The sequence below is a fragment of the Pseudophryne corroboree genome, chromosome 4 (genome assembly GCF_028390025.1).
Source record: "Pseudophryne corroboree isolate aPseCor3 chromosome 4, aPseCor3.hap2, whole genome shotgun sequence".
NCBI classification, from domain to species: domain Eukaryota; kingdom Metazoa; phylum Chordata; class Amphibia; order Anura; family Myobatrachidae; genus Pseudophryne; species Pseudophryne corroboree.
Window position 1 is genome coordinate 513,441,003 of NC_086447.1, and position 17,731 is coordinate 513,458,733.

At 41.4% G+C, this 17,731-nt stretch overlaps 1 protein-coding gene across 1 annotated transcript in view; it reads right to left on the reverse strand.

Annotated features, from left to right (window-relative positions):
• MAN1A1 (mannosidase alpha class 1A member 1) overlaps positions 1–17,731 on the reverse strand; it is a 523,182-nt gene that overhangs the window by 210,065 nt on the left and 295,386 nt on the right. The window contains exon 5 of the mRNA XM_063917232.1: positions 3,519–3,613. Coding sequence (XP_063773302.1) covers positions 3,519–3,613 — 95 coding nt within the window. The remainder of the gene's footprint in view (positions 1–3,518; positions 3,614–17,731) is intronic.

Sequence of the window (17,731 nt, forward strand, 5' to 3'; positions counted from 1 at the left end):
GCGAGTGTGAGAAGCTTGAAATGGATTCTGAAAGGGAAGGGGAGCCAGTGAAGGTCTAGTAAGAGAGGAGATGTGGACGTAGTGCGTTTGGTGAGGAAGATGAGCCAGGCTACGGCATTGAGGATAGATTGGAGTGGAGAGAGGTATTTGTCAGGAATGCCAGCCAGGAGCAGATTACAGTAGTCCAGTCTGGAGATGACCAGTGAGTGGATAAGAGTCTTAGTAGCATCCTGGGTCAGAAAGGGTCTGATCCTGGAAATATTTTTTAGATGAAAATGGCAGGTTTGTGAGAGGTGCTGAATGTGTGGTTTGAAGGAGAGGGAGGAGTCAAGGATTACTCCAAGACAGCGCACTTGGGGGCTAGAGGAGATAGTAGTGCCATCAATAGATAATGAGATTGTAGGAGGTGAGGTTATGCGGGAGGGAGGGAAGATGATCAGCTCGGTCTTAGACATGTTAAGTTTAAGAAAGCGCTGGGACATCCAGGAAGAGGTAGCAGAGAGACAGTTGGAGATACGATTGAGGAGAGCAGGGGAGAGGTCTGGAGAGGAAAGATAGATTTGGGTGTCATCAGCGTAGAGGTGATATTGGAAACCAAAAGAACTAATGAGCTTACCTAGTGAGGACGTATAGAGAGAGAAGAGAAGAGGACCAAGGACAGAACCTTGGGGTACCCCTACAGTTAGTGGAAGTGAGGGGGAGGTGGAGTCATGAGAGGAGACCGAAAAAGAACGGTCAGAAAGGTAGGAGGACAGCCAAGAGAGGGCAGTGTCACGTAGACCAATGGAGTGAAGAATTTGCAGTAGGAGAGAATGGTCCACAGTGTCAAAAGCAGCAGAGAGATCAAGTAGAATAAGTATAGAGTAGTGTCCCTTAGATTTAGCAGCATGGAGGTCATTGCATACTTTTGTAAGGGCAGTTTCAGTGGAGTGGAGAGGACGGAAGCCAGACTGGAATGGGTCAAGCAGCGAGTGTGAGGAAAGAAAGGAAGTAAGACGGTTGTAGACAATACGCTCAAGGAGTTTGGAGGCAAAAGGTAGGAGAGAGATGGGTCGGTAGTTGGAGAGAGTGTTTGGATCAAGTGTAGGTTTTTTAAGAATAGGAGAGATGAGTGCATGCTTGAAGGCAGAGGGGACAGTGCCTGATGAGAGGGATAGATTGAGAAGGTGGGAAAGATGGGAACAAGCAGAAGGAGAGAGGTAGCGGAGGAGGCGGGAGGGGATAGGGTCAAGTGGGGAGGTGGTGAGGGGACAGGAACGAATGAGGGCCATGACTTCCTCTCCAGATGCATGGGAGAAATGTCAGAGTAGGTGCGAGGGATGGGGAGGGTTGGTAAGGGATAGGAGAAAGCTGGTTACTGATGGACTGGTGTGATGTGATGTCCTGACGTATGGAGTCAATTTTGGATGTGAAGTAATTGGCAAAGTCAAGAGCAGAGAGTGAGGAAGGGAGACGAGGTGGAGGTGGGCAGAGGAGTGAGTTGAGAGTGGCAAAGAGGCGCCGGGGGTTGGAAGACTGGGACGAGATGAGGTTCTTGAAGTATGACTGTTTAGCAAGAGAAAGGGCAGCACTGAAGGATGAGAGCATAAGTTTGAAATGGAGGAAGTCTGCCTTAGAGTGTGATTTCCTCCAGTGTCACTCAGCAGTACGTGAGCATTTTTGCAGATATCTGGTGCATTTGGTGTGCCAGGGTTGAGGTGTTAATTTGCGAGGGTGAATAGTGGTTGGTGGAGCAACAGAGTCAAGAGCAGAAGTAAGGGATGCATTGTATGTGGAAGTGGCTTGTTCAGGGCATGAGAGAGAGAGAATAGGAGAGAGAAGTGAGTCAAACAGGGAGGAAAGGAATGTGGTGTCAATAGCTTCAATGTTACGCTTAGTGATGGTAGCCTTAGGAGGTAGAGATGGGGATGTCGAGAGAGATAGGTTAAAGGAGAGCAGGTGGTGGTCAGAGAGGGGAAATGGGGAGTTGGAAAAATCAGAAATCTCACAGCGGTGAGTGAAGACCAGATCCAGTGAGCTCCCATTCACATGGGAGGGTGAGGAGGTCCACTGTTCATGCAAGGGTAAAATTTGTCAGGAGCCAATTAACCTACCAGTAGAAATTTTTTTTTATTGTGGGAGGAAACCGGAGTACCTGAAGGAAACCCACGCAAGTACAGTACGGGGAGAATATACACACACCACAGTTATGGCAAGGGTGGGAGTCGAGCTGTGAGACAGTAATGCTAACCATTACACCATCTGTACTGCCCATGATGCATCCTTTTATTCTTATTGAAGTCTTGTACAAAGACATTGTAACGTCTCACTGATGCAGATCTCTGACCTTATCTTGGATGTTGTTATAAGAGTTTTCTTTTTATTGTTCTGATATGTATTTTCATATATTTTGAAATCAATATAATTTTTTTTTTTTTAATGAGTCTAAAATGCAACACAATCTGACTAGGACACACCAGGAGACTGTGTGGATTAATTTGATATGCAACACTTGTATGTATATGTATATATATATATATATATATATATATATACACACACACACATATGTGTGCAACAGAGTCTGTATATGAAACAAAGCTGCCGCTACTACATTGTAACACTAAGCAGATTCAGAGACTCAGTCACACAGAGATATACACGTGTCGCTAATCAAACTAATCAAGAACCTTCTGGTGCATACTAATCACATTGCATTGTGACATAAGGTGTGTACACATGGTGAGATTCGGGCTAACCACGATTCTCACTATGCATGCGATAGGGGCTAGGTCGGTATCGCAAGCACATAATGACTGTGCTTGCGATACTATGTGCGATTTTGGCTAAGTATCAATTTTGACAATCTTTTCTACGAGATAGTCAAAATTGACTTGCCTGCACAGTCTATCTAGGCTTGCGATGCTGACCGCGCATCGTCATCGCATCGGGATCGCAAGGTGACTTTCACATTGCGATCTGCACTAACTTTTCTTACGATTTTGACTATATAGTCAAAATCGTAAGGAAAAATCTCACCGTGTGTACACACCATTAGACCTATTTTCTGCAAAACAAAAAGACACCCAACACTAGCAGAGTCTCATGGGACCTGGCGTGCCATGAGGGGCTGTTTAGTGTGACTACAGCAAGGTTATGAGGAACAGATAATTATGAAACGAGCTGTATGTAGCTGCATAAACCTTATAAATACATACTGAAGTTCCTTAATTGCTCCTCTGTATCTTTATTATCCTTAATGCCATAGCCACAGACTTAAATTTAATGTGCAAAAACAACTTAGCATTACGGACAACACAAGAAAAAAAACAAGAGAAAGGTATGTGGTACATTTCCTGGTACTGCAGCAGGTCTGCCACAGAGTGCAGACTGCGGAACTACTCCCCTTTAAGAGGCATTATGGCTAGTATGACCAAGTGGTCACATGGAATATACTTACGTTCATGACAATGTGAGAAAGCAAAATAAAACTGGAATATAGGGTAGGCCAAAAGGAACATTCTTTAAAGCAAATGTACCTCTTTATGTTTAACAGGGCCCAAGGTATTCCAGTTGGTGTATTGAAAGCAGGCAAAAGTTTCTCTCCCAATTCAACGGCTTTTCTTCGAAATACCTGTAAATAAAAAATAATAATAATAAATAATCAAACTGTAGGTAGCATCAACATAACGCTTGAAAACAAAGGATATTTTTTGAGGGGTTAATGTATTATAGAAGACTTATTGTGGCAATGCAGGAAGCTATAACACTGAGATGTAACATCATAGCTGCCAAACTAGGGGAGAGAATACTCCCCACTCCTGCAATCTGTGCAGGCACCACAGCGCATCAGCCTAGCGCTGATGCGCTGCTTCTTGCAAGTCCTAATGCTCGCGCGCAAGCTCTGGCAAACATTCTGAGATCTTGTGCGCAGACGGACCCCAATGTACGCTGCAGAGCACACATACTGACAGGTCAAACAGAAAAGTGTGTTTATCGCTTTTTACTGAATGATTGCAGATACTGTAAAGAAAAGTGATTTTCTCTATGTATCTGCTTTGATACATACCGATGTTCGATGTAAAAGTCTAATAACACTGATATAGCGCATTTGAGATAGCATATGTCCTCAATATCTATGGGACCACAAATTTCGTAAGGGCTAATGGTGCCCACACACAGTGCTATCTGTGCTAGGTGCGATTTGAGCTATTCTATTTGTGCTATAAGATTTGTACTTTAGTGGTATGCTATTTGAACTACACACGAATTTGACTACACTACAATATGTAATGTATGCAATGTAGTTCAGAAATACCTGCCTGCACATACTATTTTGCCTTGTGATGTTGACTAGACGGGAGCGCGCATTGCAAGGGACAATACACACGGTGCGATTTGAACTAGATACGATGTTATTTGTACTAAAAATATCAAATCGCATGCGAGAATCACAGAGTGTGTGGACACCATTAGAGAAAAATTGTAGATTGGAATCACTAGAAGAGTTTTATTTCTAGAGCAATTTTCAGCAAACAGAAAATTGACAAAACAAAAATAACCAATAATAATGGACACCTCCAACAACATATAATTCTATAATTACAAAACATTACAATAAACTGCGTACAGATATGCCCTCGTACATCTAGCCTCAACATGCCACGCTGCATGAGATGCCTGGTGTGAGTGAGTCGCCAGATCCAGTGCAACTCTGCTAGTGTTGGGCATCTATTTTACGAAAATGAGTCTTAATTGCAATGCGACTAGGATGCACCAGGAAACTCAGCTGATTAAATTGATCTGCAACACTTGTACTGTATATTGTATGTGACTGAGTCTGCATATGGAGCGGAACAGAACTGTACTGGAAAATAACTGTGGTTAACACACTGTGGTACTTCAAATGTTTAAAACAGGTGAATGAGGCAATGGGAGGAGCGTTAAAATCTAGCACAAACAGGATTCACTGTGGCAGTTTGTACCTGGTAATGGCAGGGATAATATGCAGGGTAAAATAGACAAAATATTTCAAAACTAACAAACTGTACTGACATCTGAGGGAGAAAGAAGTCCATCTTTGGAGCGAATAGGCAACATTACTTTCTTGTTTATAATGTCTATGCACATTGCATAATTAGCGTCATGCGCAAAATATACATTTCATGATGTATTTTGGACTGTAAAATTACTAATTTGTCTGGGATTAGATCATCCCATGTGTAAACAAACAGGCATTAATGGAAATTTATATATATATATATATATATATATATATATATATATATATATACACACACACACATTTATATATATATATATATATATATATATATATATACACATACATACATACACACACATACATACATACATACATATACACACACACAAATACACACACTGAAGATGTAAACTATTAAGGGGTATATGCAATTGCGGTCGAATTCGCAGCAATTTTCGCTGTTTTTTAATTCGACCAAATTCGCCAGGTGAATTCCGGAAGGTGGCTTCCGGAATTCACCATATTCAATGAAAAACGGATTCGCCAGAATCGCGGGCGAAAATCGGCCGATTTGGCGGATTTTACCGCGATTTTAAAAAACGGGAAAAAACGGGAAAAACCCGAAAAAAAAAATGGCGTGGGGTCCCCCCTCCAAAGCATAACCAGCCTCGGGCTCATCGAGCTGGTCCTGGTTCTAAAAATCCGGGGAAAAATTGGCCAGGGATCCCCCGTATTTTTAAAACCAGCACCGGGCTCTGCGCCTGATGCTGGTGCCAAAAATACGGGGGACAAAAAGAGTAGGGGTCCCCCGTATTTTTAACACCAGCATCGGGCTCCACTAGCTGGACAGATAATGCCACAGCCGGGGGTCACTTTTATGCCGTGCCCTGCGGCCGTGGCATCAAATATCCAACTAGTCACCCCTGGCCGGGGTACCCTGGGGGAGTGGGGACCCCTTCAATCAAGGGGTCCCCCCCCCCCAGCCACCCAAGGGCCAGGGGTGAAGCCCGAGGCTGTCCCCCCCCCATCCAATGGGCTGCGGATGGGAGGGCTGATAGCCTTTTGTGATAATAAAAAGATATTGTTTTTTCCAGTAGTACTACAAGTCCCAGCAAGCCTCCCCCGCAAGCTGGTACTTGGAGAACCACAAGTACCAGCATGCGGGAGTAAAACGGGCCCGCTGGTACCTGTAGTACTACTGGGAAAAAAATACCCAAATAAAAACAGGACACAGACACCTTGACAGTAAAACTTTATTACACACTACCGACACACACATACTTACCTATGTTGACACGCCGACTGCCACGGTCTCCGACGATCCGAGGTACCTGTAAAAAAATTATACTCACCTTCCAGCGTCCAGAGGTACATCCAGGTCCAGAGAGATAATCCACGTACTTGGCAAAAAAAAAAACGAACACCGATCCAGCGGACTAATGAAAGGGGTCCAATGCTTTCACATTAGACCCCTTTCCCCGAATGCCGGGACATCACGTGACTCCTGTCACTGATGTCCCTTCAGCCAATCAGGAAGCGCTACTGCCGTGGCGCTCACCTGATTGGCTGAGTGCTGTCTGTACTGTGACAGCGCCTCGCAAAGCCGCTCCATTACTTTCAATGGTGGGAACTTTGCGGGTAGCGGTGGGGTCACCCGCCGGTCAGCCGCTGACCGGCGGGTGACCTTACCGCTAGCCGCTAAGTTCCCACCATTGAATATAATGGAGGGAGCTGTGCGATGCGCTGTCACAGTACAGACAGCGCTCAGCCAATCAGGTGAGCGCAACGAAGTTGCGCTTCCTGATTGGCTTAGAGACCTGTCTGTGACAGCTGTCACTGACAGGTCTCATTCGTGGAAAGGTGTCCCATGTGTCAGCATGGGACCCCTTTCAGTCCGGTGGTCGGGTATTTGCGGTTTGTTTTTTTGCCAAGTACGTGGATGTATCTCTGGACCATGGCTGAGGTGAGTATATTGAACTTTTCTTTTCAGGTATCCGTGGATTCTACATGGAGAAGAGGACCGATGTCGGCGTGTGAACATAGGTAAGTATGTGTGTGTCGACGTATGAAATAAAGTTTTACTGTCGACGGTGTGTGTGTCCTGTTTTTATTTGGGTATTTTTTTCCCAGTAGTACTACAGGTACCAGCGGGCCCGTTTTTCTCCCGCATGCTGGTACTTGTGGTTCTCCAAGTACCAGCTTGCGGGGGAGGCTTGCTGGGACTTGTAGTACTACTGGAAAAAACAATATCTTTTTATTATCACAAAAGGCTATCAGCCCCCCCATCCGCAGCCCATTGGATGGGGGGGGACAGCCTCGGGCTTCACCCCTGGCCCTTGGGTGGCTGGGGGGGGGGGACCCCTTGATTGAAGGGGTCCCCACTCCCCCAGGGTACCCCGACCAGGGGTGACTAGTTGGATATTTAATGCCACGGCCGCAGGGCACGGCATAAAAGTGACCCCCGGCTGTGGCATTATCTGTCCAGCTAGTGGAGCCCGATGCTGGTGTTAAAAATACGGGGGACCCCTACTCTTTTTGTCCCCCGTATTTTTGGCACCAGCACCAGGCGCAGAGCCCGGTGCTGGTTTTAAAAATACGGGGGATCCCCTGTCAATTTTTCCCCCGCATTTTTAGAACCAGGACCAGCTCAATGAGCCCGAGGCTGGTTATGCTTTGGAGGGGGGACCCCACGCCATTTTTTTTTTTAGATTTTACCGTTCCAGCATAAAAAAAAATGAAAAAAAAATAATAATAATATTTTAAAAAATATATAAATAATATTTGTGCCTCCCAAAAAAAAAAAAAAAGTACCTAATCCCTTCTAATATAAATAGATCTGCTATTCCCAAAAAAAAAAACACCAAAAAAAACATGTTTAAAATTTTTTTATTTGTTTTCACCCTCCAAAGTGTGGCGGATTGAAAATGACGAATTTGCTGTCTAAAAGCACTGCTGTCGAATTTCCAAACTTGAATTGAATATGCTTTGGTCGAATTGCAGCACTTATATCATTGCAGAAAAGTCGAATTTGCAAAAATTCGAATTTCAAAAAGTCGAATTTTGAAAGTCCGTTTTTTGGTCGGAAAGCACTGAATTGCATAGGCGATTTTTTTTTTTGGGTCGAAAATGACCCGAAATTCGCCAATTTCGGGAATTCGACCGCAATTGCATATACCCCTAAGGCTGTCAAAGCAAAGACAATCCTGTGTTCGCCATTAGGCAAAATGATGGGACCAGACATGCCACTAAAGAAGATGCATTACTTTCTTTCAGAACCAGCTCCCAGGAGACCATAACCGGTATCTTGATGTCAATAAAAAAAAAAAAATGGACAGAGACAGTCAATTTCTCTTTCATAACTATTCATTATGCAACATTAAGAATCTGTGACTCCATAGGTTTTGCCTCCCCTTTTTTAAACTACCAACAAGATGGCAAATTCAGTTTACCAGATGATCATCATGTAGTTTTGCATATAACTGGTATAATGACAGGGTTGGCTGGTTTAAACCAAATCTATTAAAAAAAACAAAAAAACACATTTCATTATTATGCTGTGACTACAGGCAAGACGCCATGACTTAAAAAAAAGCCTATTATACTAAAAACGGAAAAGAAAACAGTTTTTATTCAAAATGTTTAATTCCAGTGGCATGCCCAGAGCGAATACTTAACCTTGTGTGTATGTGTGTTTCTCTTTAAAGTGCTATTGCACTTTCCATTTTGTATTACTATTCAGTTTTAATTATAAGTAATAAGTAGGACTACTGATTAACATTAACTTATTTTTGTTTTCAATTTTCATCTATATCTGAGTGTACTTTGTATGTTTCAATATGTTTAATCTATATAAATATATTAAATATGTATAGTCAAACAAAGATAAAGGAGGACTCTGGTGTTGGGGCATACTCAGATGTAATAGGAATAATAAGTAGTAAAAAATTGGTTTTATTAAATGATGTAATCAAATCATATCAAAGCCAAAAAACTTTGTATTATTAGTGTTAGAAAGTATTAAAACATGGTTGTTCAAGGTTTATAATACATAGTATTAATATAACAATCAGGATTCAATATTTTTCACTTAAACATTAATGCAAAAAAAGTAGTTTTTTTTATTCCAACCCTGTACAATAGATTAGACATTATGAAGAGTAATGCTTAAATTTCAAAACATGCAAATAAAAGCCAATACTTGCCCTATACAAAGATCTTGTATAAAAAATAAAAATTTTTGTAAACATTAACTCTTAAGCTGGGTACATACTAGGACGATGGCTCATCCGTCCGCCAACCTGACGATTAGTAAGTACATACAAGCTTACCGATCGGCAGACCACTGTGTTGTGCCTGGGGTCACAACAGTTGCGCCCTCGGTATCCGGTGGCCTCTGCAGCAAGTGTAACGGGCGGTCGGGTCACCACCATACACACATCAAGATGCGCCAATACATCTGCAGATATATCAGCCATCAGTTTTGCTGCACGGCAGATGTGATCGCTGGTACACACCCGCAGATGGGTGCACGATATATCGGTCGTTCAATTGAACAACTTTTGTGCGTCTTTAACAGTAGGTAATAAAAATAAATAAAAATAAATACATTTAAGTAATGTTGGCAACTTCTTACATTAAACAAAGTACTCTAAGAGGATGCTGCAGGTAACCGTAATATACTGCACGTTCGTTGCATGTTATGTTACCAGGGTTACAAACATTGCTTAAGAGTTTCATATACATGTCTACCTCAAAGATTTTGGCCATGGTGCTCCTTACCTCTGGAATGCTCTACCTCTCCCTATCAAACTCTCCACCTTTCTATAAAACTTTGAACAGGCTCTCAAGACCCACTTCTATCCTAACCCTCTGCTACTTGCTCACTTCTAACCCCATCTCTCATCCTAACCCTGTGCTACCTGGCTTACTTCTACCCCATCTGTGTCACCCGTCTGTCTACCCCTTCCCTTCAGAATGTAAGCTCTCACGAGCAGGGCCCTTCTCCTCTCATATGCTTTTCTTTTTTTTAGATCTTCTACTCCAACGGCACCAAACCCTCGGATTCTGCCAACCTGACGATTATTTAAGTGTCCTGTTCCCTGATGCAGCAATGTTAATATAACCTGTATTTGTCCTACATTGTTCTGTTTTCTTGTTTTGTTCATTTGTTTCTGTACTTTGTTAGGCGCTGCAGAACCCTTGTGGTGCCATATAAATAAACAATAATAATAATAATAATAAAAAGCAGTAAATGTCCCAGCTTTCTATCTACAATTAGCAATTTTAATTTTCATGCATTATTTCAGTAAGTTGTGGATTTTAGCATACTGACCCAAATCCCCCCCCCCCAAAAAAAAAAAAAAGTTTTTTTTTTTTTTTTTTTTTAAAGAGAGATTATATTTGTGTTTTTATGGCACATTTATAAAATGAAGTTATATTTAGAACAATTTGTATTTTTTATTAAATGCCTGGATCCGGGTGGTGGGCACAGAGAAATTACACACAATGCAAACAATGCAGAGAAAAGGTCATCAGTATTTAGACTGTATTCCAAAAGAGCACAGCTGCCTCTTCAATGAACAATCCCTAGATCTGCCAGTAATCGAAAGAATCTTTTATCCCATACCCTCTGTCAAGCTTCAAGCATCTGCTTCCCAATTTCCTTATAACATTTAGCGCTGTGTATAGAATAAAAACTACAGCAGCAAACAGTCATTATATTAATGTGAGCTGAGGTATGAACAAAAAGGTGCTACTTTGCATATAAACTATCTTCTGATACATACTACTTGTGAGCAATGATTTGCAGCCGGCTGCTAGAGAGAACAAATAGGTGCTGGGAGGTGGAACTGCAATTAGATACTCATCCCAGTAAACACTGCATGCAGAAGGCTCATTCTTAGCCTCATAAATTTGACACTTTTAAATCTAGTGCTATTTAGTGACTGTGTCATTACACATTTAGCAAATCGAAACCATCATCTCAGATACATAAAGATTTGTTTGTTTTATAAATATGAACATGTTAATAATATATCAAGCAAGAATTAACCCTGGTCTGCCTGCCTCCACAGAACCTCACTGCCACTGCAACACTAATAATGTAGGAGACTAGAGAAACATTAGCAAACTGGCATATAAGGCCTTATTCAGTATGGTGTGATTGCATACTGAACAGTTACTGCCCAGTGCACACGCACAGCAGCCAGTTGCAGTTTTGCTAAAATAGCAAAACTACAACTGAAGCTGAATAAGGTCCACGGTCTGATTGGGTAACTAAGGTAGGTGAATTTCTATTGCAGATTTGTTCCTTACGTTATTTGGGAAAGTACCAGTACAAATTACTAGAAATCAGCATTTATACATCTGTGTACAAACAGAAAACCTGGCCATTTGCATGTGTCTACACCTACAGATGTGCTCTCTTACAACTTTGCCCCATGCGCTACAAGTCTCGTTACACAACGCGTGAGTGCTGTGTGACCCGGAAGTGCAGAGCATCTTTTGCTACGAAAATGCATCTTGGACACAAAGTATTGAAATAGGATGCACAAGCAGCTTCTGCTTAAAATTATATGCAGCATGCCTATATTCTGTGTGTAATAGCGACTATCTTCATCTGAAACGAAACATTATAGCATTTGCATGCAAATACAGTCGCAGTCTCACACAGATATATACATGCTGCATATCATTTTAATGAGCAGCAGCTACGTCTAAGACACATTTTTGCGGCAAAAGCCACAAAAAGATACTCGGCGCTACAGAGTCCCGCCACAGCATGGCACGACTTGAAGGGCTGTATAGCGTGACTGCAGCAAGGATGTAAGAGGACATATCTGTACCGTTCCTTGGTGTGGTTTAATCGAATACATAAACCGTTAATGAGGTTGAAAAGAGGCAAAAAGCCCATCTGGTTCAACCTGTATTCTGTATTAAGCAGTACACATTATAATGCACCAGCCGAAATAATGGTTTCGTACCTATTGACAACTATATTTCGTATCACTCCCATATACATAATGTCAATATATTAAATGCTATATCCTTGGATACTTTTTTCAGCTAGGAAACTGCCCAATCCGTTTTAAATGCATTTACAGAGTTTGCTATTATTACCTTCTCCGGGGGGAGTTCCATATCCTTATTGCCCTTACCGTGAAGAACCCTTTACTACGTTGTATACGGAATTTTCTCTCCTCTAGCCTCAGCGAGTGCCCACGTGTCCTACACAGAATTCTATTAATAAACAAATTCCCTGCTAACTCTGTGTATTGACCCTTTACATATTTGAAGATATTAATAAATGTCTCCTCTATTTAAGGGAACACATATTTAACCTAGTAAGCCTTTCCTCATACTCCAGTGACTCTAACCCTTTAATCAGCTTAGTAGCTCGCCTTTGAAGCCTTTCGAGTTCCCCCGATATATTTTTTTTTTATAATATGGTGCCCAAAACTGAACACAATATTCCAGATGCGGACGTACCAATGATTTGTACAGCGGCAGGATTACATCCTTGTCCCTTGTCTCAATAACCCGTTTTATGCACGCGAGGACTTTACTTGACTTCTTTGCTGCATTTTGACATTGTGTACTGTTATTAAGCCTATTATCTATGAGTACCCCCAAATCTTTTTCCACTACTGCTAACCCTATATTTTCCCCATTAAGTGTGTAGTATGCACGTTTGTTTTTAATCACAAAATGCATAACTTTGCATTTTTCAATATTGAACCTCATTCTTTATTTAGACGCCCAGGTTTCCAGTTTAAGTAAGTCATTCTGTAGAGACTCCACATCGATTTCTGAATTAATTACCTTGCACAGTTTAGTATCATCCGCAAAGATTGACACTGTGCTTCCCAGGCCTTTTCCTAGATCATTAATAAATATATTGAACAGTAGCGGGCCAAGTACGGACCCTTGTGGTATTCAGCGGGAGAACATGCCATTGACCACTACTCGTCGTACCATGTCATCCAGCCAATTCCCTATCCATGTACAAATAGTATTTCCTAGTCCAAGTTCCCTTAATTTGATGATCAGTCTCCTGTGAGGCACTGTATCGAAGGCTTTTGCAAAATCTAAAAAGACCACATCCACTGCTTTGCCTTGGTCGAGATTATCGCTCACTTCCTCATAGAAGCTAATTAAGTTAGTTTGACATGATCTGTCCCTCATAAACCCATGCTGACTTTTGCTAATAAATTTAGTATTCTGCAGATAATTCACTATGCTATCCCTCAAAATTCCTTCCAATAATTTAGCCACTTTAGAGGTTATACTAACTGGTCTATAGTTCCCGGGATGATTTTTATTTCCCTTTTTAAATAAGGGCACTACCTCAGCTATACGCCAATCCCTCGGTACCATACCTGATCTAATTGAACTATACAAAATCAAGTATAAATATATATATTTGCTAGCTGTGCCCTAAGCTACATAACCACCCTCGGGTGAAAACCATCTGGGCCCGGTGATTTATTAATCTTTATGTTGCTTAGCCTCTCCAGGACAACTACTTCACTTAAACAAGCATCTAGCCAAAAGTCATTACCTTCACTGTCATTAAGCACTACCATCTCCTTCTGATCCTCCCTGGCGAATACGGATGATAAAAACTTGTTCAGTATGTCCGCTTTTATTTTGTCATCGTTTATCAAGGCTCCCAGTTCATCTTTTAATGGGCCTACGTTATCCTTTAACCTTTTACTGTTTATGTATTTATAAAACTTTTTAGTATTGGCTTTACTTTCTATAGCGATTTGCTTTTCGTTTACAATTTTAGCTGCTCTTATTACCATTTTTGCAACTTTTACTGCATTCCTTGTACTACTGAAATGCCTCCTCCCCGCCAATTGATTTAAATGCTTTGAAAGCACGCCTCTTAATAGCCATTTCTTTTTTGACCTCCTTATTAAGCCACATTGGTTTGTGTTTAGTACTCCTGCGTGTATTGCCGATGGGAATGAATTTGTGAATATTGCTATCAAGCAACCCTTTTAAAGCATCCCAGATTTCCGAAGTGTCCTTACGCTGAAACAAAACTTCCCAGTCAATGTCGTTTAGTGCCTGCTTCAGCATATTGAAGTTAGCTTTTCTAAAGTTAAATATTTTCGTTGTTCCCTAATAGCTATGTTTCTTGAAACTGACGTTGAATGTGATCATATAGTGGTCACTGTTTCCCAAGGTCTCCCCAACTGTAATTTCTGATATAATGTCCACATTATTGGTAATAACTAGGTCCAGGATATTATTACCTCTGGTTGGGTCCTCGACTAATTGAGACAAGTATTGATCCTTTAATGTGTTTAGAAACCTGCTGCTCCTAGCTTTTACACACGAATCGTTGCTCCAATTTATATCAGGATAATTGAAAACCCCTATCACTAGGATGTCCCCCATTACCGCAGCTTTTTCAAAATTTGCTGTAAGAGTTGTTCCTCGTCATGTATGCTGATATCCGGTTGTTTGTAGCATGTGCCAATGACCAGTTTTTTTTTTCTTCAATGCCCCTAAACGTGATCACAACCCATAGCAATTCCACATTATCTCCAGTCCCCTTGTAAAAAAACATCTATTATGTTTGGTTTTAGAGATGGTTTTATATAGACACATACCCCTCTTCCCCTTTTGGTAGCCCTATCCCTCCTGAAAAGTGAATATCCCTCCAAATTTGCAACCCAGTCGTGGGAGTCGTCCCACCAGGTTTCCATAATACCTATAATATAGTGCATTAGGATATTATAGGGGCAACCTGTGACACTTTGGGTGCTGTTGAAATACACATCCCAGCATGCCCCTACACAGTTTTTCTGTTAGGGAATTCTGGGTTGTCTAGTTCCACAGCAGCCGGAGTAGCACTGGTGCCTATCCCTAGTGTATTAGCTGTTTAAGGTCTTCAATTGATGGCTAGAACAGGCATTCCCAACCATGGTTCACAAGGCATACTATGGGGGTATCCTACTAGCAGACGTAATTTGCAGCAAAAAAATACCAACGAAAAAACAGGATTATAATGATAAAATCCGAATGGTAAATTTTAGCGGTCCAGTTAGAGTCTGTTTCATGCAGCAAATTACCCTGTATTGCACAAAAACCAACAGGGTCAACGAAAAGCTGTGGACTTATGTGCTTTTGCGGCATGTTACGTAGAAAAAATAGTCACTTATTGGGGATAAGAGGATAGCCCCCGGCAGGTCAATTAGCAGCGGCAAAATACTGCAGCAAATTGGATACAGCCCTAACAGTACAGGTTTTAGTGATATCCAGGCTTGAGCACAGACGGTTAAATCAAAATAACGGAGGTAGTAATTAAGCCACTGAACTGAGGTTGGCAATGCCTGGGCTATAAAATACTGGTGTCATAGTAACAAATACTTGACACTCGTACCTGGACAATCAAACCAGGTGAAAGCTTACAGCTCAGAAAAATCTCCATACATTAATATTAAGGTAGAAGTTAGAATCAGATTATGGTTACATTTCAATTTATTAGACCTGTTTGTCATTAGCATGACAGATTTTTGTGGGTTAACGCATAAATGTAAAATAGCCCCTTTGAAAACTTCACCTATGTATTAGCAATATTGCAGTGGAGGTTTTGTGACTGTTGTATAGGGGCTGATAAGTAAAATAGGCATACTGCACATTACTCAAAAGTAAAGTTTATGATCATTTTGTATTATAGCAAATACAGGTACAATCGCTCATATCCAAAATGCTTGTAACCAGAAATATTTTTAATACATTTTGTGCATTAAAAGTTTCGTACATAGAACCATCCGAAATCAAAGATATTGGAGACTCAACTAGCATAGAAAACCAAATTAGGCAATTGGTTTACTACAGTACTTCACATCATGATCAGAGTGCCGTGCACCTGCCCTATACTAGGTGCAAAAGATATGCCACCCCTAAGGTGTATATACACACTGAAGGAGCAAAGGACAGCTGGTCTGCATCTGCATTAATATGGCCTTACTAAAACTTTCCCTCTTGACCTCTCTCCATTTGCAAGCGTAGATACAACTCTGTATTCTCACATTTGCTCTAAGCGTGCTCAAAGGAAATTCATACAAGTAACTTTCAAACTGGCATACATTCAACACAGCATCAGCCCCATATTGCAGCTACTGTACAATGTGCAAACAGTTGGTTAATAATGAATGACTTATTCTACATTAAGAAATTGTTTTGAAATGTACCAACTGCAGAGGCTCTGTGCCTATTCCACTGCCTAACCATGGCCAGCAGCTGGCATGAAGTGGAAGCACTTAAACCGCTGTAGTATTAGGGTGCTGGGAGCAGGACTCACGATCCCTAGCAAGAAGCACTAAGCCCTACAGCACCGGGACTAAACCCCCTGCTGCAGTGGCTATAATTACACTGTCCCTCCGATGCAGTGCACCAGGGGTTAACAAACAGCATAAAGTGGGTCAGAATCGCTGGCTACACCAACTAATTTGTATTTTTTTTGTATGAACAATGGTTTACGGCCATAATCTGTCACAATTATAAAATAGAGTTTGATAAATACATTGCATGACATACGCCCCAATGATGTCAGACAGCTAACCCTAGTAATTCCATTTAATGTCAAAAGTAATAAAACATGTCCTTAATGCATTAGCCCAATCCTAGCTTTGCTTATTCATTACTGCATCTTCATTTGATTTATATGTAAACCTGAGTGACATAAGTTTTTTTAAAGGGGTAATCACTTGCAAGGTATGGTATTGCCTTGTAAGTGATTGCCCCTTTAAAAAAAAAAAACACACACCATATATCAACCGGCATCCTGCACCACTGGCAATCTCGGATTCCATTGCATCCTGCAATTGGTCTATACCCTGTTTAGATCTGTAAATAAATGAAACACTGGGTCCACAAGTAGACGCAACAGAGTGCCTTCGGCAGGAAACTCAAAAAGTGAACAATGGAAATTGGAGACAAAGCTATATAAACCGTACATACTGTATATTTAGGTTGAAATATATTAAGTATTTTCTTTGGGGGATATATAATAAGCTTTGATTTGGTAAACTATCAGAATTACAGCTATTTGCCCTGGGATTAAAAAGGATTAGCAAAAAAAAGATATCCACAGCAAAATTGCAGAAAAGGAATATTTTTGTCAAACCGGAGCATATTACATTTCCCTCATTACCATCGGTCCTTTTTGTTCCAGCTGTACTTTGAACCAACACCATAAAAAAAGGAGATCACTTACTTCCAATGGAGCAAAATAGTTGTGATATTATGTATCCCTTATACCCCCTTTCACATTGCAAAAATAACCTGGTATCGACCAGACATACAGTATTAGCGGGTCAACATGGGTCACTGTGCGATGTGAAAGGGGCCATGGAGAATTCAACCTGGGTAATAAGGGTTATTCTCAGGTTGAATACCAGGTCAGTGGCAGCGTGAAGGGGTTCCAGGGTCGATGCGACCTGGGGCCCGTTCACTACATAGGGAGAGACGGCGCGGAGAAGAGTTCATCTCCCAGCGCCGCCTCCGCGGCATATTGCCGGGTCGGGAAGCCTGTGCTATTAGGGTCCAATGCTGGATCTCAACCAGGAAGGACCCGTTTCCAATTCCCAGGTGGGAACTGGCATTGGAGATGTGAAAGGGGTATTACTGGCTCTGTATCTAAAGGAGTACTAAAGAGACTTCATCAGAGATACCCTTTCCCTGCTGCTCAGTCTGTTTGAGATGACCTTCTACAGATTCTTATACTTG